The sequence below is a fragment of the Anolis carolinensis genome, chromosome 1 (assembly GCF_035594765.1).
Source record: "Anolis carolinensis isolate JA03-04 chromosome 1, rAnoCar3.1.pri, whole genome shotgun sequence".
Taxonomy (NCBI): Eukaryota; Metazoa; Chordata; class Lepidosauria; order Squamata; family Dactyloidae; genus Anolis; species Anolis carolinensis.
Genome location: NC_085841.1, coordinates 306971727 through 306993683, shown reverse-complemented (window position 1 = coordinate 306993683; position 21957 = coordinate 306971727). Strand labels below are relative to the sequence as shown.

Genomic DNA, 21957 nt, shown 5'->3' with positions numbered 1-21957 from the left:
AGCTGTGAACCACGCCTGGGAATTTTCTTCCTTCTAAGGCAAACTTCTGAATCAGCAGCTTGTCATCTGGGAGGCTTCTTTCTCCTCCCTCCTTCCCTTGGTCTCAGCTAAGCAGATGGAGGCTGATGACTTAACATCTTTTGCTCATAGAGTACTTACTACGTTTCTAAAAACGGTTAATCTTATGTTTGAACACTCCAATTTAATGTTAGGAGATACTAATGGGAGATGGAAATAGCAGAAGGAGATTGTCCACAGATGAAACAGGTTTTCATGCTTCTTTAAACCTCTAAAACTGCTTCCCTGTAAATATTGCCAAAAAGAATGGTTGACCAGAACCTATATTTGTCAGTGCAAATATGCAATTCAGAATATATCGGTCATAGATTATATATCTATTTCACATATGATTGCACATACAATAGAGTCTCATTTATCCAAGCTAAACGGGCCGGCAGAAGCTTGGATAAGCAAATACCTTGGATAATAAGGAGGGATTAAGGAAAAGCCTATTAAACATCAAATTAGGTTATGATTTTACAAATAAACCACCAAAACATCATGTTATACAACAAATTTGACAGGAAAAGTAGTTCAATACGCAGTAATGTTATGTTGTAATTACTGTATTTACGAATTTAGCACCAAAATATCATGATATATTGAAAACATTGACTACAAAAATGGCTTGGATAATCCAGAAACTTGGATAAGCGAGGCTTGGATAAACGAGACTCTACTGTATTAGACTATGCAAAGAAAAATATAAGTTACTGAGTGTAAGTTACTTTCTACCCCCTCTTGCACCAGCTCCATTAGCTGCCAGTCTGTTTCCGGACACAATTCAAAGTATTGGTTATTACCTTTAAAGCCCTAGACAGTTCAAATCCAGGGTATTTGACTGATTGCATCTCATGTGTGAACCTGCCTATGCCTTAAGATCTTCAGGAGAGGCCCTTCTCTTGGTCCCACCTCTATCTTAAGCTCGGTTGGTGAGAACAAGAGAGTGGGCCTTCTCAGTGGCTGCCTCTCAACTCTGGAACTCCCTGGTGAGGGAAGCCAGGATGGCCCCCTCCCTGCTCTCCTTCTGGTGCCAGGCTCTTAAAGATTCAAATCAATCAAGGGGGTGCTGTGTTTTTTAACATTGAATGTGTTTTACTGGTTTTTAACTGGGAATTTTTAAAATATTGATTATATTTTATCCTGTTTTAATGTTTGTATATTTGTATATTTTTAAATTGTTATGCTGATGCTTTTATGTTAAGCCGCTTTGAGTCCCCTTCAAGGGAGATAAATGGGGTATAAATATAATAATAATAATAATAATAATAATAATAATAATAATAATAATAATAATAATAATAACAACAACAACAACAAAACAACAATAATATAATATATAATAAGAACATATTTGATACAAAAGGATCCAGCAAAAGGAGCAGCACCGGGAAACTACAGGCCAATAACGTATCTACCCACTATATTTAAACTACTGACTGACATCATAGCTGACAGAATTCAAGACTATCTTGAAGAAAAAAAACATCTTGCCAGATGAACAGAAAGGCAACAAAGGACCAGTTATTAATTGACAAGATGATTCTGGAGACTGGTAAAAGCCGAAAAGCTAATCTTCACATGATGTGGATTGACTACAAAAAGGCCTTTGACTCATTCCCACACAGCTGGATCATCAAGTACCTGGATGCCATCGGGATTGGTAAAAACATTGGCATCTTTATTGAAATCATTATGGAGCATTGGAAAACTGAACTGTTTGTTGGAAATGAAACCTATGGACTTGTCAACATCAGTAGAGGAATTTTCCAGGGAGACTCGTCCCCTCTGCTTTTCATTATTACCAGCTGATGACCCAAAATGCAGACTGTGTAAGGAAGCTGATGAAACCATTGACTCAGCTGCTGTAAGAAAATTGCACAGACAGACTATAAACAGAGGCACAACTATGTGGCCCAAATGATTCATTGGAACTTATGCCTCAAGTACCACCTCCCAGCAGTAAAGAACTGGTGGGATCACAAACCTGCAAAGGTAATGGAAAATGAACACGCAAAGATACTGTGGAACTTCCGAATCCAGACTGACAAAGTTCTGGAACACAAGACACCAGACCTCACAGTTGTGGAAAAGAAAAAGGTTTGGATCATTGATGTCGCCATACCAGGTGACAGTCGCATTGATGAAAAACAACAGGAAAAACTCAGTCGCTATCAGGACCTCAAGATCGAACTTCAAAGACTCTGGCAAAAACCAGTACAGGTGGTCCCGGTGGTGATCGCACATTGGGTGCCATGCCAAAAGATCTCAGCCGGCATTTGGAAACAATAGACATCGACAAAATTACAATCTGCCAACTGCAAAAGGCCACCCTACTGGGATCTGCACGCATCATCCGAAAATACATAACACAGTCCTAAACACGTGAGAAGTGTTCAACTTGTGATTTTGTGATACGAAATCCAGCATTTCTATCTTGTTTGCTGTGTCATACAATGTCGTTGTGTCAATAATAATAATTATTATTATTATATAAATAATAATATCTAGAATTCTAGTAAAAAATCAACTCTAAAAGCCTGGATTGACTTACCCACAGGTCAATGTAAGTAAGTACTGTACCTTAATTCTTATTTTTTAAAAGAGTTATTCCCTTCTCTATGAAAAGCAAGAGCTTAATTCATCCCAGTAGAACCTAAAGAGAGCCACTGACCCCTCTTTATTCTCTCCTTCATGGTGCTGCTTCTGGCATTTTTGAATACCAAGATGGCAGTATAGTGGTGGTAGCCAGGGCTGGCTATCCCCAAGGCAGCGCCAGTGCATTTCTCTCTCCAAGGAATGACCCTCAATTCAAATCCACAGGTCAAATCAAAATCCATAATTTTGGCCCCAAAATGTTCTCTCAATTTCTACATGACATTAAATTATATTATATTATGGTACTTCAACATCCACATCAGCTTAAAAAGATACAAATTCATCTTTTTGCTTACTCCTGGTCTTGAATACACTTTTAGCGTTTCATGCTACAAACTATATCTATCTATTGAACATGTTAAATTTCTTATATCTGTGAAAGTATAAAACCCAGTGATTTCACCACTAATGTCTACTGCATTTGACTGGCAGTGCTTATTTATTCAAGATGCTTTGTAGTTATTTTTAAAATGTGCAGGCTATATTCACAACTATCCCTTAAGCAAATTTCCAGAACAATATCCTTTTTTGGACATCACTAATATGTGCCAAAAAGGATTCCACAGACAGCATTTCTCCAAAGCTATGCTGTGGCTGTACTGTGCTCAGTGTTCACCCTCAAGCTAGACTAGTAATCTAATTCAGTATAAGACATTGTCATTTGTTATTGTGTAGACCTTTTAAATATAACGCGTGCCATGTACAGAGTTCTCTTAAAAGAGATTCTAAAAATGCCTTGGCCATGCAGGTTGAAAGGGCAGACATGAAAGGAAGGGCAAGGGAAGTTTACTTCCACTAGATGGATTGCACATTAAATGCTAAAGCTGGATGTAGCCCATGGGAAAATAATCATCCTTACTTCTTTTCATTTTTAGAGTATAACCTGTCACTCTACTTTTAATAAAGAGTTAAAGGAAGTGTAGTATCTTATCATACAATCATGTGGTTATAAACTTGTATGTATGGATAGATATAGGTATTATGAACTGCCTAATAATGAATTTGTTGTAACTTTCTATTATTTCAATTTCTAACAGTACATCCTCTCTGGTTCTGATGATTTCAATTTATATATGTGGAGAATTCCTCCAGATCCCGAAGCAGGTGAGTGTCTATGTGGAATCTGCCAAAGTTGTTGTTGTTGTTGTTGTTGTTAGGAAAAATGATCAATTAGAATAATAGCATCTAACATGGGAGATACATTCTTCCTAACTATGTTTGGGAATGGAAGTATAATATTTTTTTTAACCTGGAATATAACCACCATTTTCATCATCAAAATCACACCACAAACACACTCCCAACAGCTGTTTTCTTTGCGGCATAGAAAACAGAAGTAATTATAGCTTTCACAGAATTGCTAAATTTAGTATATTTTTAATCATTCATTAAATGTTATATTGTATGATTTTAGCCTTTGGTGCAAAAAAATGGATCTCTTGTTTATTATTATTTTATTTCATTTATATCCTGCCATTTGCTCAAATTTGAGACCCAAAGCAGCTTACAAAAGTTAAAACAAGTACAATTAAAAACAACTAACATTAAAATAGAATTCAAAACAATGCCTAAACATAAACGCTTTTAAAATGAATCAATTAAAATATGAAAGATAAAAGCCAGCAGAACAACAAATCATAAATCAGACAGTCAATTTCTAAACAGTTGGCACAGAAAACATTTCACATGCTAATGGAATGACATAGCCTACCTAAGAAGGACATCCCTAAAAACAACATTTTTTTTACTTGCCTTTCCTCAAGATTGAGGTACCACATAGAGTTAAATATAATAAATAGCTAAAAACATAAAACCATTTAAAGTAGATATATTAAAAATGTATAAACATAACAAAAACAAATAAAAATCATCCATATATACGAGGGCTATCCACAAAGTATATTACGGTTTGGAATTAAAAATTAACAAAGTATAGGATAAAATATTTATTATATACAGTTGAAAGCCACACTTCAATAGTACTTTTAAACATAGTCCCCATTCAAAATTAGTCACTCTTCATAACGATTAATGAGTTTGGAAAGTTATTACCCTCAGCACTTTCCCGCCGTCACCCTGAAGAGTGTGGAACCCACGCTATTACAACGCGGAAGCTTAGCCAGCTGAAGAATGAATGCAAAAGGAAGGGAGGAGCAAGCAAGAACCCCGCTATCGCTTCTTTTGCAAGATCTCAAGAGAGAAACAAAACATTCCGGCTTCCCTTCCCCTTCCTGCCAGCTCAAGGAAAAGGCACAGGCTTTCCTCGCCTCCCGAGAAGCAGCCTGGAGGAAAGCGGCGTTGCCTCCCGAGGAGAAGGAGCCAAGAAGCCCTGGCTGATCCTGGCTGCTTCTCGGGAGGCGAGGAAAGCCCATGCCTTTTCCTTGAGCTGGCAAGAAGGGGAAGGGAAGCTGGAATGTTTTAATTCTCTCTTGAGATCTTGCAAAAGAAGCGATAGTGGGGTTCTTGCTTCTTCCTCCCTTCCTTTTGCATTCATTCTTCAGCTGGCTGAGCTTCCGCGTTGCAATAGCACGGGTCCCACACTCTTCAGGGTGACGGCGGGAAAGTGCTGAGGGTAATAACTTTCCAAACTCATTAATCGTTATGAAGAGTGACTAATTTTGAATGGAGACTATGTTTAATAGTACTATTGAAGTGTGGCTTTCAACTGTATATAATACATATTTTATCCTATACTTTGTGGATAGCCCTCGTATATATACCTATAAAATACAAATTTGATATACATAGTTTGAAATTTAAAGTTTGGGAGTAGCCTCCAAGATGGCCTGCAGGATAGTGGGAGATCTTTCTTATTTTGTTTCAGTTTAAATTGTGATTTGGTGGAGACTAGCTTAAATGCAAAGTCAGCCTTCAAACCTGCACCCCCAAATCCCATAACTATTCTTCCTTTTAATAGCATTGCCTCATAATTAGTTCATTAAGGCATACAGGAATGAGATATGCCTGTGTGAATGAGTCATCATGTACAAAAGTTCCATGTTGCTGACTCCCACATCATGTTTCTTGGGAAAAAACAGTTAACTCATCTGCCTGGGAGTCATCAAATGTGTCATAAGGCTGGTCTTGAATTTACCAGTTGCAAGGTGAACACAGGCAGTCCCTGAGTTACAAACATCTGACTTATAAATAACTTACTGTTAAGAAGAGGGGTGAGACAACAGGAAGTGAAAGAAATCTATCTCTCGGAAGGGAAATTCACTCCTAAAAGAGTTGTTATGGGGAAACAGTGTCTCCACTGAAGCTTTATCATCTATCCTTGTTTCCATAACAAGACAAATTTTTCAAAATCCAAATATCACGGGGACAGAAAATGAGGTGAAATCGTCTTAACAGGGGCATAGACCTCAAAACAAACACCACATGGGTGTTAGCCCTTCCCAGTGCTATCTAAATCTAATTTATGAGGTTGAAGTTACACTTAAAAATGTACCTGTTATGACTTACAAACAAATTCAACCTAAGACCAAACCTTTTTAATAACTTGGGGGACTACCTGTACTCTAAAGAATGTCTGTAGCTTGAATGTTTTTCCACCCCCATTCAGTGTAATTTTTCCTTCTTCTGAGTTTTAATAGCTGCTTCTTTATACTTTTACAAGAGCCACAGTTTAGCATCCACACTGTTGCTTCTAAGCTGTGTTCCTTTTTCCACAAGTACAGAAGATTTCTCCTGGTACTCGTGTGCGCTAAATGTGCTGTTTGAAATTGTCCCATTCTGTGCGTGCTTACAATAAAAGTTTCTTGGGAGAAAGCCTCAGCAGAAGCCAGATTTAGAGCCAATGTGCCAGCTATCAGCATTAACTGCTGATAATTGGTGAAGGCTGTTTCCTCCATGTCCTGCTTTTGGGCTTCAAAAGGCATCTGTTTATTTATTTATTTATTTATTTACAGTATTTATATTCCGTCCTTTTCACCCCAAAGGGGACTCAGGGCGGATCACATTATGTACATATAGGGCAAACATTCAATGCCCATAAACACACCGAACCGAGACAGAGACAACAGACAGACAGACGCAGAGGCAATTTAACCTTCTCCTGAGGGGATGTTCAATTCTGGCCACAGGGGGGAGCAGCTGCTTCATCATTCACTCTGATGGCACTTCCTCACTTCTTCATTCCAACGTTGTAAATTAGTTAAACTTGCCTCCCCACTTTTTATAAGTGGTACCTTATTTCCTACTTGATAGATGCAACTATCTTTCGGGTTGCTAGGTCAGCAACGAGCAGGGGCTATATTTTATTTTTAATTGACGGGTGCTCACCCTGCCATGGGCTGGCCTCGAACTCATGACCTCATGGTCAGAGTGATTTATTGCAGCAGCTGTTTACCAGCCTGCGCCACAGCCCGGCCCACATTGTTTCTTGATCAATGTGGCACAAAAACCAAATTAAAGGAAAGGTCCATTAAAATGAGCTCTTGCCTGGGCCATCCAAGATGATAATAAAATTTCAGTATAACAACAGAGTAGAACATTCTTTTAAAAATTGATTTTAAAAAAAACCAGTTTGAAGTACCGTAGGCAAAGAGCCGTCTTCAGGAAGCTGGCAGGGGGAGTGTTACTTTTTCTTTTCTTTCAGCACTTTAAAGAATTGTCAAGACTTGCCTGAGGTTACATGGTATTGCTGACTGGACTATCCCAGCCTTGTATTTATCTGAGGGAGCAAATGCTATTTGGCAATTATTTCTCCTGTAAAAGAAGCGAGTGAGGAATCTGTTTCTGCATTAGATTGTATTTCACTCCAAGCAGCTTTTCTTCCCATTTATATCAAGGCCATCAACTTCTCCCCCTGCTTGACCATATTTGGTTTGTTTCTGATCTATCCTATAACAATAGATATCAGGGCATGTTCCAATTGATAAAATAATCTAAAATAAGTAAAATGCTTTAAAAAATGTGAACACTTAAAATTACAGCATTTCAAACAAAAAAACAGATTCTAGCAAACTGAAAGGTTGAAAACCAACTCATAATCTCATTGGTAACAAATGCTCAGGTGAGTAACCAAGTTTTATCTTTTACTGAAATAAAGGCAACATTGGTGTCATTCAGCCTCCAAAGGAATAAAAAAACATTCCTTAATTGATATAATACAATCAAGAAAGTAATCTACTGCCTTTGCAGGTGATGGAACACTTACAGTGGTGGAACATGGAGACAGGCCACTCCGCATCTTATTAATGTGGGAAATATACGTAAGGAGAAGCAGATATCTAGTTCCAAGCTGTGACAGCAACCCTTTAACAGTGCAGTATTCTCCTGTGGTGGCTCAAGGACATGAATACCATAAATATTTTTCTCTGAGATTATTTTTGTTACTATTATGATGCGGTACAAAGTTAGGACTCATTGTGGGTTCTAATCCACAGTGCATGCTTCAATTCTACTCTTCTCTTGCTTTTCCAGGTGGAATTGGCAGGGTGGTTAATGGTGCCTTTATGATATTGAAAGGTCACCGGTCCATTGTGAACCAGGTCCGATTTAATCCCCACACATACATGATCTGCTCCTCTGGTGTGGAAAAGATTATAAAGGTAAGCCTTCTGCCATGCTTGCCAACTGTCTTTCTTGCAGTTTGTTATCTTCTTATGAAAAGAGAGTTCTCTTTGATGATTCTATGTGATTCATGATCTTAAGCAGAGACCAAAAACTGTTTGTTGCTATGAGGGTAGAAGATTTGGGACGGCTTACTAGAATAGCCCAAATTATTATTATTATTATTATTATTATTATTATTATTATTATTATTATTATTATTATTATCATCACCACCACCATCATCTTTATTTATATCTTGTATTTCCTGTCCAGACTCAAGGTGGCTAACAAACACGCAATTTAAAACAAAAGAAATACAAAAATTAACAAATACAAAAAATAGAGAATAAGCATGAGCTATAGTGTCTTTGGCTAGGCAACTGTGATCAAAGGTATGATTTGAATATAACTGCAATCCAAGGCACACAATTAAGTCTGCCTATGTCTCCTACACAATTGCGTGTTGGGGGCAGGCTTTCTGCTTGTGTTCATGAAATATAGTTGTGGGGACCGAGTTAGGCCTAAGAGCTTGATAAAGGGCAGCAAAGAGAGAGCCTTGGTTAAATTTGCTGCTGAATCTAAAACAGTTCCTGCTGCCATCAGGATAAGCGACCACTTCACAGGTTATAGGTTAAGTGTTTATGCAGAGCATATTGATTGCTGCAGACGGAGTGCCATGCATGTCTCATGCAAATCACTCTGAACATCTTGCAGAAAAGTAAGGTACAATGTAACCCCCCCCCCTCCAAAAAAAAAACCCCAACAACAATCTGGCCCTTATATAGCCTCCCCAGTATAAATGGAAAGCTGGTAAGTTGTTCTTAGTTGTGTGTGTTCCATTCTTTGTATTTCTTGACCCCATCCTATATGGTTTTAATCTGTTTAATTGATTGATATGTATTTTAATTGCTTATATGTTCAGATTGTTTATATTTTGATGAGATGTGTTTTATTGTTTACCTGTGTGGCATTGAATTTTTGCTGGATTTGTAAGCTACCTTGTGTCCCCTCTGGGGTCAAGGAAGGCAAGGTAGAAATGAAGTAAATAAATAAATAACACAGATTTCCTCCCAAGAGTCCAGGGTTTGAGACCATTGATGTCTAATCAGAGGCTTGAATCCTTTCCTAGTTCAAAATGTCTTGAAGAGCTTTGCAAATATCTTTAGTATGGGATGGTATGTTGAATCAGTTGTCTAAGAACTTGCTAGAATTCTAGTTTGCATTTCTTACTGTTTTTTTCCTCTGCTCTTCATATATACAGCAGAGTCTCACTTATCGAACATAAACGGGCCAGCAGAATGTTGGATAAGCGAGGCACTAATAAGGAGGAAAAGGCTATTAAACATCAAATTAGGTTATGATTTTACAAATTAAGCACCAAAACATCATGTTATACAACAGATTTGACAGAAAAAGTAGTTCAATACGCAGTAATGCTATGTAGTAATTACTGTATTTACGAATTTAGCATCAAAATATCACGATGTATTGAAAACATTGACTACAAAATGCGTTGGATAATCCAGAACATTGGATAAGCGAGTGTTGGATAAGTGAGACTCTACTGTATTTGCATATTTAGAAACAAATATCTGAAACAGCATCACAAGTGTAGCATGTAAAATTAAATATGCTATATATACAGTGCCATTGAACCATCTTGCATTTTACTCATCAGACTCTGCCGAGCTGGTATTATGCCAGTTACTGCCAAAGAGGTTTGTGTGTGTGTGTGAAGATACTTGCTTCCCTCTAAAGACTCTTGAAAATGTTCAATGTAGTGATAATTCATCCTCTGAATCCATCCTCTATAATCTTACTTCATATTTTGGATTAATGGGACTATAACTGTCCTCTGTCTAGGATGGCTACATCTTTATTTCTACTTTGGGGTGAATTATTGCTTCAATTAAATATCTATTATGCCCACAGCATTCAACATTGTGCCACTGGAATGTCTCTGGAAAAAAAAATCTGTTGTGTGGCAGCATGGTTATTTGATGATACATGTCTATATTTTCTAATGTACAAGCTTGAAATAAATTAATTTTCTGAAAGGAATACTTCTGTAAATAACTGCCGTATTATAATTTCTCTGTTTCTGTAACTTGTCCTTTGGACAACAATACTGCTTTGCAGCCAGAACTTCAGATTCTGAATAACTGTCTGCATGTCAGATAGTTAGCCCTGGGACTCATATTCCTGTTGTTGAAATTATATAATTCCCAAATATTAAAAATACTCATGTTACATGCACACACCTACAGATATGTTGATACCAAAAATGAGAGCCTACTTTGGAGTCTTTTTGTGCATTTTAGTTGACTCAGTGAAGGCATTTGTTTTGTGGATTTTGGATTTTGTTGTATGACTCACGATGTAGAAATCCTTTTCTAAACAATCTCTAACTTGAAAGATATACATCTTGCAGAGAGTATGCAAAACAGAGAGTATGCAAAGCTTGGAAGGAACTAGTTGTAAGAAGTTAGAGGTAGACCTCTGAACAAAACCTCTGAGAATGCTTGCCACAGATTCAATTGAAATGTCAGGAGAGAATGCTACCAGAACATGGCCATACAGCCTGAAAATTCACAGCAAGCAAGTTGGGGGCAGACTTGGCAGGAAGCTTTGAAGTCTGGTAGTATTTTAAAAGCAATCTCACATGAAATAAAAATAATAAAAGTTCTTAAATCAGCTGCAAGATGTGGTTACTGACTAGTAACTTGCATACTTACATGTTATATTATCCTGGCTAGTGGTTGAGTATGTACACATAGCTTGTCACTTGACATTGTCTTTGAATACAAGGCTAGAATATACTATAGGGGTCCTGTCTTGCACACTACCCAAGGGCTAGATAAATTGCAATGTGGAAAGAAGGGAAAGTCTGCTAATTGAGGGAACTGTCAATAAATTTAAACAATAGTATAATTTATATTAGGATAAATGTTCAATGGGCATAATCAACTTCCCTTTCCCAACACAACCATGTGCTTGGGAGGGGAGTAGCATAAGTTTCCATGGTGGTGTTATGCTAAGTTAAGAAATATATTAAATCATGTGACTGTATTCTTTTAAAAATGATCAATAGCTTTAGCTCAAACATATTATTAAGAGAGCTGGTGAACAGCAGTACTCCTTTCTTAATTTGGCCTTGATAGAATGCATAAATGTATACTATAAAAATGGCTCTTTTATAGTATGGATCTGAGTGAAACAGCCTCTCCTTTAAGCTATACTAAGATCATTGGACAGGAACTGTTTTCCCTAACATCTTAAAATCACTATGACATAGATTAATCATTTAGTTAAAAAAAGATATATAAAGCAATATTGTCACCTTTCCTTTTGTAGATCTGGAGTCCTTATCGGCAGCCTGGTTGCACAGGAGACCTTGATGGGAAAATTGAGGGTGATTCACGCTGTCTGTATACACATGAAGAGTACATAAGTCTTGTCCTGAACAGTGGCAGTGGTCTGTCTCATGATTATGCCAACCAGTCAGTCCAAGAGGATCCACGAATGATGGCCTTCTTTGATTCCTTGGTCCGTCGAGAGATCGAAGGATGGAGTTCTGACTCGGACAGTGACCTCAGTGAAAGCACAATCCTACAGCTTCACGCTGGAGTAAGTGAGCGCTCTGGCTACAGTGAATCAGAGTCCTCCAATTCTCTGCGCCACTCCCCACCTCAGATGGCAGAAGAATCTGATGAACCTACCTACAACTTGGGAACCCTGAGGTCTACTGAATCTCCACCAGCGAGAGAAGCAATGACCTCTCGTCAGCAACGGTTGTCTGCACTGAGGCGATATCAAGACAAACGTCTTCTTGCCCTTTCTAATGAGTCTGATTCTGACGAAAATACCTGTGAGACTGAGCTAGATGCAGACCTTTTCCCAAGACCGAGGTCTCCAAGCCCTGAAGAGAATGATTCAAGCAGTTCCAGTAGCAGCAGCAGCAGCAGCACAGAAGATGATGAGGAACTGAATGAACGGCGTACCTCAACAAGACAGCGCAATGCAATGAGGCGCAGACAGAAACCACAAAAGGATGAAAGGACTAATGTAAATACCGAAAATACTAGTACTTACATAGGAGAAGACATCTTTGACTATCCCCAGATCAAGGTGGATGATCTGTCTCCTTCTCCAGCTTCCTCTCCTGAGAGAGGCACTGCGAATACAGAATTCCGCAAAGAGAAAGCCTCTCCTTGCTCAGAAAGCGAATCTGTAGACAGGAAGATCTACAAAGCCTTCAGGTGGCTTCATTATTCCTACATGTCTTATGCAGCAAATAAAGATGGCGAGTCCTCACATGGAGGTGGAGAAAGTGATGGGAGACCAGGAACTAGCAGAAGAGTTCAAGGTGGCCAGGATCAGGCCACTGAAAGTTGTAATAAAGAAAACATAAAGGAACACAGTTCAGCAGACAATTCTAGAAACGGTCAAGACCATAAATGTGATAATCAGCGACAGTTGGAGGATCAAGAGAGCCTACCCCAAGATATTGGGAGCAGTGTCTCTGTAGATCATTCTTTTGAGACTAAAAAGGTCAATGGAAAAGCCATTTGCAAAGAAAGAAGCAGTTGCATGGAAGAGCCATGCAGTCAGACTGCAGGATTTGTGGAGAAAAAAAATAACCAGACTTGTCAACCAGCACCCAGTCACAGCCTGCCGGCTGTTTCTAAGGATTCATTTGCTACCACTGCTAACTGTAGTGGATCTGGAAATGTTTCTAGAAACCCAGCAGATGACAATGAGGACAGGAACATTGAAAATTCCTGTACAAACCACAATAATGGCCGGTTACACTCACGTTCTTCTTACCTTAATAATGGACAGAGTTTGGGAGAGCAAGAGGCTGTGGCTCAAGGAAGACAATTACACTTAAGTGCTGATAATGGCAGCCTTGTGCAGACATGCACATCCCTGCACAAGGAATGCTGTCAGTCTTCCACAGACTCCTCCAGTCATAGCACGAAAGAGGATGCTGCTGAGTTGCATCCCTCAGACAGTGATGGCTCACAAATCCATGGACGGCAGAAAAGGCACAGAGCAGAGTTTGAAGACACAGATTCTGAGAAGTCTTCCTCAGAAAAGAAGTTAAAAACACACGCATCCTGGTTGTGAAATGTTGCATTACCATTTCTCCATTCCATTCTCCAGTGGGTCTATTTTAAATTGCCAGGAGCTATGTTGTATAAAAATCTAATCAACTCCATTAAAATGAGACTGAGTATAGTGTACCTTTACAAGGTTTGGTTCAAGTAAATCCTTATTATTCTGTGTGATGTGTGGTGTTTGTTAAGCTAGCTACCAATGTGGCTATTGTACATTTTATTCTTCTGAAAAGAATTCTTTGCGTGTTGATACTGTGGGGTTTATAGTCTCATGGAGTTGAGTAATAGACAAGTTGCATCCTATGACTGATGCCTTTGGAGTGGGTTTTCTGTACAAGAAACCAGGAAGCATGTTGGGTGCAGCCTTTTATCCTCTCCTGTGCTTTTGAAGTCTTAAACAAGAGTTACTCTCTCATGATTTAGGAGCATCTTCATGGCTTATGTATGTGGAGTAACAACATACTGCTGTTTGTACTTAAAGTAAGCTGATAGTTCATTGAAAAGGCAGGAGACGTGATTGTTTGATCTAGAGACTGTTAAGGTAGCATTCATAAAATGACCTTACCTTTCTATCTAAAATTAACTCTATCCTGTCATAAGATAGCCATATTTATCATTCAGTTGGACAGTAGACTCCACTCCAGTTGAAATTAATTAATGATATGACCCTGCTGGACTCCCCATTGGTTCATTTGCAATCTACAGATAGTGATCTAATTACAAAATAACTTGTAATAGAGCCAAATTCCATGTGTCTTCATGATACAGAAGAGAAGTTGCTTAATGTAGATCAGTGGAGGAGAAAGGTGCATAATGATGTACCTAACAGAAACTAACTGTGAGTGTGACCTAAATCTTGACACCTGATTCTTTTTTTTAATTTGTTTCAATTTTTTAAGAACTGATCTCATTTGGAAAAGTAGACAGACTTTAGAGACCCTGATTTTACAGTCCTATACTACCATACATAAAATGCAGATTGATGTATGATTTCCAATTAAACAAATATTTTTGTGTGTATGGTCTATCTTTGTTTTTTATAGTACAACCTACAATAGTATATTTTTATAACTTTACATACTCAGAGGGTTGTCTGTGTTGTTCAGCCACAACATTGGTAAATCATTCTGGGATTTTACATAAATATGTTATATATTCCATGTTACCCACAACTCATTTTTAGTACTGGAGCTTGGCACATGCTTGGTTGAGATTTGCTTTCTCCCCTGTTAGTCCACTTAGGATCATAGTCAGAATGCACAAGAATTATGGTATACAGAGAAATAGAAATATGCTTTATTGAGGTGACCACAAAAGAGCATTATCACACCATGCTGTTATACCATCATAGTAATGCATCAGCATCTCTTTGGCATCATTCTTATTACATGATGGCATTGTTCTTCATGTATTGTTGCATTGTAGGGGAGTTGAAAATGTGTGTTTTTTCACACAGGAAATAATTTGTTAATGACACCCATTCCCTGCAAAAAACAAAACAAACTCAGAAACCAGTTTAGGTGGAGATATTTTATAACACTTTCCCTTGAAGAGTCCTAGGGAAATCTCTGGCAGAGTAGTCTCGGGCCACTTTCAGTGCTCAATCTAGGAAGACGTCTTTTCAGCTATGTAAGCCCCTCTTAACCCCATCTTTTGGTTACTGTTGTTGTTTTTTGATATTATATTGCCATAACATTATAGTGCAGCCTACCATCATGCCATTTTGCCATTGTAGCACTGTTAAAGCTGTAATTTAAAATTGGATGAACCAATCATGAAGGGAGGGGTAGAATACATTAAATCTGCCATTAATGCAGATTTTTAAAATATGCAAATGATGCTACTAGAGCACAGATTTGGCAAGGGGTTATCGAACAATAGAATTGGAAGACACCTTGTGGGCCATCCAGTCCAACCCCCTGCCAAGAAGCAGGAAAATCACATTCAAAGCACTCCCAACAGATGGTCACCCACCCTCTGTTTAAAAGCCTCCAAAGAAGGAGCCTCCACTACACTCCAGGGCAGAGAGTTCCACTGTTGATGTTGTTGGTGCTCTGTTCAATAGAGAGCACCAACAATTAGGTACTGTCACAAGACTGGCTGAAGCAAATTTCCAATGGAATAACGTGGCATAAAGGGGTAGTATAATAAAGCCTTAAACAATAAACACTGGAGTAAAATGCAAAGGGAAATGACAGTATGGCATAAAGTTATAGGGTGACTTGAATCTTCTCTTAAATTTGACCTACTCACAGTAAACACTTCATACAAAAATTGCTTCAGTTTTGGGGAGTTGAACTGAAGAACAAGAAGCTGTTGCCAGAATAAAATATGCTACAATGTTCTGCAGTGTTTTGTATTATTGTTTTTGTGTTCATCATATGCTACTGTGCTCATGGGTAAGAATGGGGAGAGACAAAGCAACATGTTGAACCCTTTTAATGCTACATTAAAAGCATGCTCATTTCAAATCTCTCTTCAAAGGACAGTTTCAATGAATAATGTCTTAGCCTACAATATGCTTCTACAGTGCACATCTTTTCAACCAAGGTGCTGCTTACATCTATGGAAAAGGGAATTTCATTAAATAAAACGAGTTCAAAAGAACTGCAGGAGATGAGGCAAGATGGGGAGAAATGTTCTTCCTGAAGGAGAAGCAGAAGACTTTTGAGCTGGAAAGGGCACAATGTTTCTATCTCAAAGGCAAGCACATTCTCAATCAAATTTCTTAGTAAAACAAAGAACAGGATTTATGCTATCTGTACGATAAGAGTGTAGAAGCATTTGGGAGAAGGTTCACTTTTTCTTGGATACTTGGAAATGAGGGGGGAAAAAATCATTATTTTACAATTGGGAAAGCTTGTATTACACCACAGCATATTTGTGTGTTTGTAATCGAATCTGCAGTCAACATAATTTTAAACCATCTACCAAATTTATTTGGTCTATAAAGTGAACTTATTATTTTGCTTGAAAATTAATAACACACACCTCAACACTGCTTTGTTATTTCATAATTAATATGAGTATACATTTGGCATTCTATTTGAAATTGCTGGAGCTGTTACACAGCCGCTGCCAAACCAAATTTCCATAAAATATCTTCTTAAAGATTATGTTGGTTGCTGCCTGTTTGGTTTCTCTTCCTCTTTCCCTCACTGTAGTTCTTTAACAGGATATAACGCAGAAATACATAAAGGAAACAAAGGATCATTTCTAAAACTGTGTTACGAACTTTTTGTGACATTAATTTAGTTACTAAACCTCTTGGTCAGAGTTGGAAAACTTTGTTAGATAGTGATGTGAACCCAATTTTGAGATTATGAGACTAAAAGTGAAATAGAATGGATATTATCATCATGGTCATAGATCTGAGCTTCCTAATGCCCTCTCACTGGTGGATGTTGGAAGATATAGCAAAGTAACTTGGGTAGCAAGTTTTCATTTATAGGTAGATAACTGAAGAGCACTTGTGCATGTTTTTGGATAATTTTACTGCAATCTGTGCCTTCTAATGGAGAATGGATGAACATTTTTAAAGGGGCTTTTCCTCCTTTCGGTGTATAGTAAAGTTTGTTAAATTAAGATCTCAGAATTTTCTGACATCACCTTTATTTTTTGACGAGAGGCAAGTTAAGTTAAATATATCAATTTAAAAGCCAGAAACCTTTGTGTAAAATTACAATCTTTAGTTAGCCCTCTTTTTTCCATGATCTTGTCTAAAGATGTAGACTGCACTAGGACAAGCTTCAGGTGAGCACAAATGTAATATATATTTATATATAAATATATCCAGAAAAGTAACTTTTTTAGATTAAAGTTCCCAGGGGTTCTAAATGTTATAATCTTAAAACCTAATTTTACTGTGCTCTAACTGATTTTTCCAAGTCCTTTTCCTATAGATGTATAATGTCAACATCACATATGTTTGGGGGAAGTGGATACAGTGAGCCCATGGAATCTGCTTTGGTTTGGTTCCAAAACCTCCTGTAGATGCTCAAGTCTCATATACAATGGCATAGTAACACGTATATACAGTAGCAAAATCAAGGTTTGTGTCCTGGATTTTGTAAAAAATAGTTTCAAGCCCTGGATTGTTGAATCCATGGATGCAAAATCTGTGGATACAGAGGGCCTACATCATACTACAGGAGGTATTCTTAAATTGTTTCCACTCATGACCCCTTTTTACCCGAGAAATGTTTACCTGACCCCAGGTATATGGAATAAGTATTTTAAAAATGCTGATAATAAATCAGCATTTGCAAGGCTTGATCACAGGCTGATTTTCCTTTCTGTGGAATACAGTGGAAGCATCTGCAGAATCCACTAAATGCTGCACCTTGTTGCTAACAGATTTGTGTAGATGAGTGGTGTTCAGAAAACTTTTACTGTTGCCAACGTTTTCACGATTCCAACATTGAACTAAGGCATCCTTACTTGTGGTTGGGACCCACAGTTTGAGAAGCAGTTTACTGCAGTACTTTCCTTCCACTCCCAGATCTATATCAATTCCTGTCAAAATACAGCCCAGAAAGGAAGAAAAACTGACTCGGGGAGGAATGTGTGTTTGTGTACTGATGGATTCACTGCTTGGTTATTTTATTTTTAGAGCTACAGTAATTTTGTCACAAAAACACTTAAAATATGAGAAACTGTTTGGTCCTGATGCAATTAGAATTCTAATTTCAAAAAAAAATGGAAGCACTTGCACTTCTGGCATTCACTTTGGACTGTACTGTTCTGAATAAAATTTCATCATCACTGAATGAAAGCCTTGGAGTCTGATTTTATTTTTCTCTGAATGTTCAACAAACATATCTTACTTCAGATATGAACAGCAGTATATGGCATCCTTTATATCGTTCACCACACAATCACTGGGTGCAGTGAAGTTTATATATCTCATAAGGTCTGCCAAAATTATCTTGTGTCATCCACAGTAAATCCTTCCAGAAATAATTCAGCTAGTTGTATTTGGATGCAGGTCTGTTTCAGAATCCTGTGATCACATCATCATCATCATCATCATCATTTTTCTTACCCATCTCTCCTCATGGCTCAAGGTGGGTTATAGAACAATTAGAATGCATAAACATTGCAAAAATGCCAGAGATACACATATTAAAATGTATTTCTATAAAAGATACATATTAAAACATATTTCTATAAAATATGTATTAAAATACACAAAACATAGATTAAAGGATACACATTTAAAATTCATGTTTAAAAACTGTTTGGGTAAGCCCGCCAAAAGAGATAGGTCTTTAGATGGTTTTAAAATTCCGACAGCTCATTTAGCTGTTGGAGTTCTTCCAGCAGGTCATTCCACAGTCTTCGGGTGGCCGATGAAAAGGTCCTCTGGGTGACTGTCACCAGTCGGGTTCTGGCTGGTTGGAGTAACCACCTCCCAGAGGACCTACGTGTTTGGGGCAGATTGTACTAATTAGTAGCCAATGGAGTGACTTTAGGATAGGTGTAATATGCCCACTCCTAGAAGTTCCTGTAACCAATCTGACTGCTGTATTCTGAACCAGCAGGAGTTTCTGAACTTGGTACAAGGATAGCCCCATGTAAAGCGCATTGCAGAAGTCCAACCTTGAGGTTACCAGCGCATGCACTACCATCTTTAGGTCTTCCAATTCTATGAAGGGGCGGTGCAGTACAGTGCCTCTGATTCTCAGCCCCTCTAGGCGTTCCAGAAGGAGTCCATGATTGATAGTATTGAAGGCCACTGAGAGGTCTAGAAGACCAACAGGGACACACTCTCCCTGACAGTGTTGAGACAGGGATAACCCACTAAGGTGACCACAGCAGCCTCAATTCCGTAACCTGCTCTGAAGCCAGTTTCAAATGGGTCAAGGAAGTGTGGTCATCCAAGAGCGCCTGGAGTTGGAGGGCAACTGCCTTCTCAATCACTTTGCCCAAAAAAGGAAGTTTAGATACTGGTCTGTGATGATTAAGGTCCAGGGGATCCAGGGAGGGCTTCTTCGGCAGCAGTCTAACTACTGCTCCTTTTAAACAAGATGGAAAATTTCCCTCCTTGAGAGATGCATTAATAATTTGTTGTATTTAAGATCTAATTGCATCAGCTTCCTCGACGGCCAGCCAAGTTGGACAGGGATCAAGAAAGCAGGTTGTCTTGCCCCAGCAGCATGTCCACATCAACAGTACTCACCAATTGAAACTGATCCAGTGTATTCCCAATTACAGAGTTGCTGGACACTTCATTGTTGGCCTCAATGGTGTTGTGGACCAACACGATCCAGTGTAACTGATAGACCATGCCAGCTGGGCTTTATTAAGTCAGATAAGTAAACTATTTTAATGTACTCTGGAGGTGATTTATAATGCTGATTAAACATTGACAGAATAATTGGGGAGCGTATTAAAAGCTAACATTATCAAGCATTTTTAAAATCGTATGTCTTACACAGAGTTAATAAGCATAGCCACAGGCTTTCATGCCCATGCCGTGAATAACTGAAACTATCTGAATATTTAAACAGCTGTGTGTGTACATGTGTGTGTGTATGTGCGTGTGCGTGTGTTTTCTCCCTTTTGGAATGTTTTGGCAAAGACTAACAATTGATTCAGTATGACCTACTAAAACAATCTCAAAAGAGCCTCTCCATTGCCCGGTTTTGATGTTAATTTGAAGGGCTTTCTAGAGAGCAAAGGTAACAATACAGCTTACTAGCACTTGTGGCTTTGGTTATTTAGCTCTTTGACTTTTGTCTGAGCTACAGCAGCAAATGACTTCACTTGATGTCTTTGCAAAGAACCGTACTTAAACTAAAGCATGTGAGAAAGCTTCACCACTCATTTACAGTGTCTTCCAGAGTTCAGGAGCCCTGTATCTTTTTTACTTCACAGACTTGATAAAAAGCTTTCTATGTTTGGAAAGCTGGCCTGTTAATATCACAGAACCTACTCTCAGACTTCAGTATAATTCCCAAGGCGTCTTGAATAATAACTAGCTCTCTGGGTGTCTTGTTTTGAAGAGACAAAGGGGTAAAATGGTTCATACAGGAACAAGTGTTTCTAGTACATGAACCAAAAGGCTACATCTTTGATCTGGAAATTTAGGTGCTTCTTAGCATGAGCCCAGCGAGAGTTGGAAGCAATCCATATCAGAGTAATGCTTCCTGAGCAAAATGATTGAAGCCACTGCTATAGATAAAAGTATGAGGTGATAAGGCTGTTTGAAGTTTGCTGATCAAGATCAAATATTCATTTCTTCTGGTGAATACTGATATTAGATTAATATTGTTTAGGGTGGCTATGTGTTCTACTTTACACAAGGCAGTTCTCTGTTTGAAACACCATGTAAGGCCAAGTTTTCTTTGAAGATCAAGAATCATTGGAAGGGTCAGCAAAAGTTTGACAGCAAAGTGAAAAAGCACATGGGCAACTCTGGTGAATGTCATGAGTTTCTTTCTCACCTTCCAATACACACACACACACACACACATATACAGTAGAGTCTCACTTATTCAACATTTGCTTATCCAACATTCTGGATTATCCAACACAGTTTGCCTTTTAGTAGTCAATGTTTTTGTAGTCAATGTTCTCAATACATTGTGATGTTTTGGTACTAAATTTCTAAATACATAATTACTACATAACTTTACCGTGTACTGCTTTTCTCTGTCAATTTGTTGTAAAACATGATGTTTTGTTGTTTAATTTGTAAAATCATAACGTAATTTGATGTTTAATAGGCTTTTCCTTAATCCCTCCTTATTATCCAACATTTTCGCTTTTCCAACGTTGTACCGGCCCGTTTATGTTGGATAAGTGAAATTCTATTGTATATGTATTCCTGAGCTCCCAGTGGCACAACAGGTCAAACCACTGAGCTGCTGAACTTTCTGACTGAAAGGTTGGTGGGTTCGAATCAAGGGAGCAGGGTGAGCTCCCGCTGTTAGCCCGAGTTTCTGCCAACCTAGCACTTCGAAAACATGCAAATGTGAGTAGATCAATAGGTACTGCTCTGGCAGGAAAGTAACGGTGCTCCATGCAGGCATGCCAGCCACATGACCTTGGAGGTGTCTACGGACAACGCCAGCTCTTCAGCTAAGAAATGGGGATGAGCACCAACTCCCAGAGTCGGGCATGACTAGACTTAATGTCAGAGGAAAATGTTTACCCCCCCCCACACACACACACATATATATATATATCTTCTTTAGCATAAGTGTTGCCATTTTAATACTGAGTGATACAGCTGTTAAATATACACAGAACTCAGAGAGAAATTCAACTTTCCTGACTTCTCAATTCATTTTTTGTACACTTGCCTGACTTTGCATTTCTGTTTATTACTTTTTGAATTATTTAAGCACTTATTTCTCCTTTTCATATCTTAACACAAGCTGTTGCCTTGGGCATAAATGATACGATGTTAATGCCCCACTTTCTTTGATGGGCTACTCCACGTACACACATTAAACACACATACACATACACCATAGCACGAAAAAGTAACAATTTAAACATTTCAGTTTTACTCTCCTCTCTCTTCTTCCAGTAATGTATTTTCAGTGCATTG

General features: G+C 38.3%; 1 protein-coding gene across 1 annotated transcript in view; it reads left to right on the top strand.

Annotated features, from left to right (window-relative positions):
• Window positions 1-14415, top strand: part of dcaf5 (DDB1 and CUL4 associated factor 5) — a 71419-nt gene extending 57004 nt beyond the window's left edge. Inside the window, exons 7-9 of the mRNA XM_062968059.1 lie at window positions 3756-3822; window positions 8146-8273; window positions 11632-14415. Of these exons, the coding sequence (XP_062824129.1) occupies window positions 3756-3822; window positions 8146-8273; window positions 11632-13407 (1971 nt within the window). The 3' untranslated portion in view covers window positions 13408-14415. The remainder of the gene's footprint in view (window positions 1-3755; window positions 3823-8145; window positions 8274-11631) is intronic.
• The last annotated feature ends 7542 nt before the right edge of the window (window positions 14416-21957 follow it).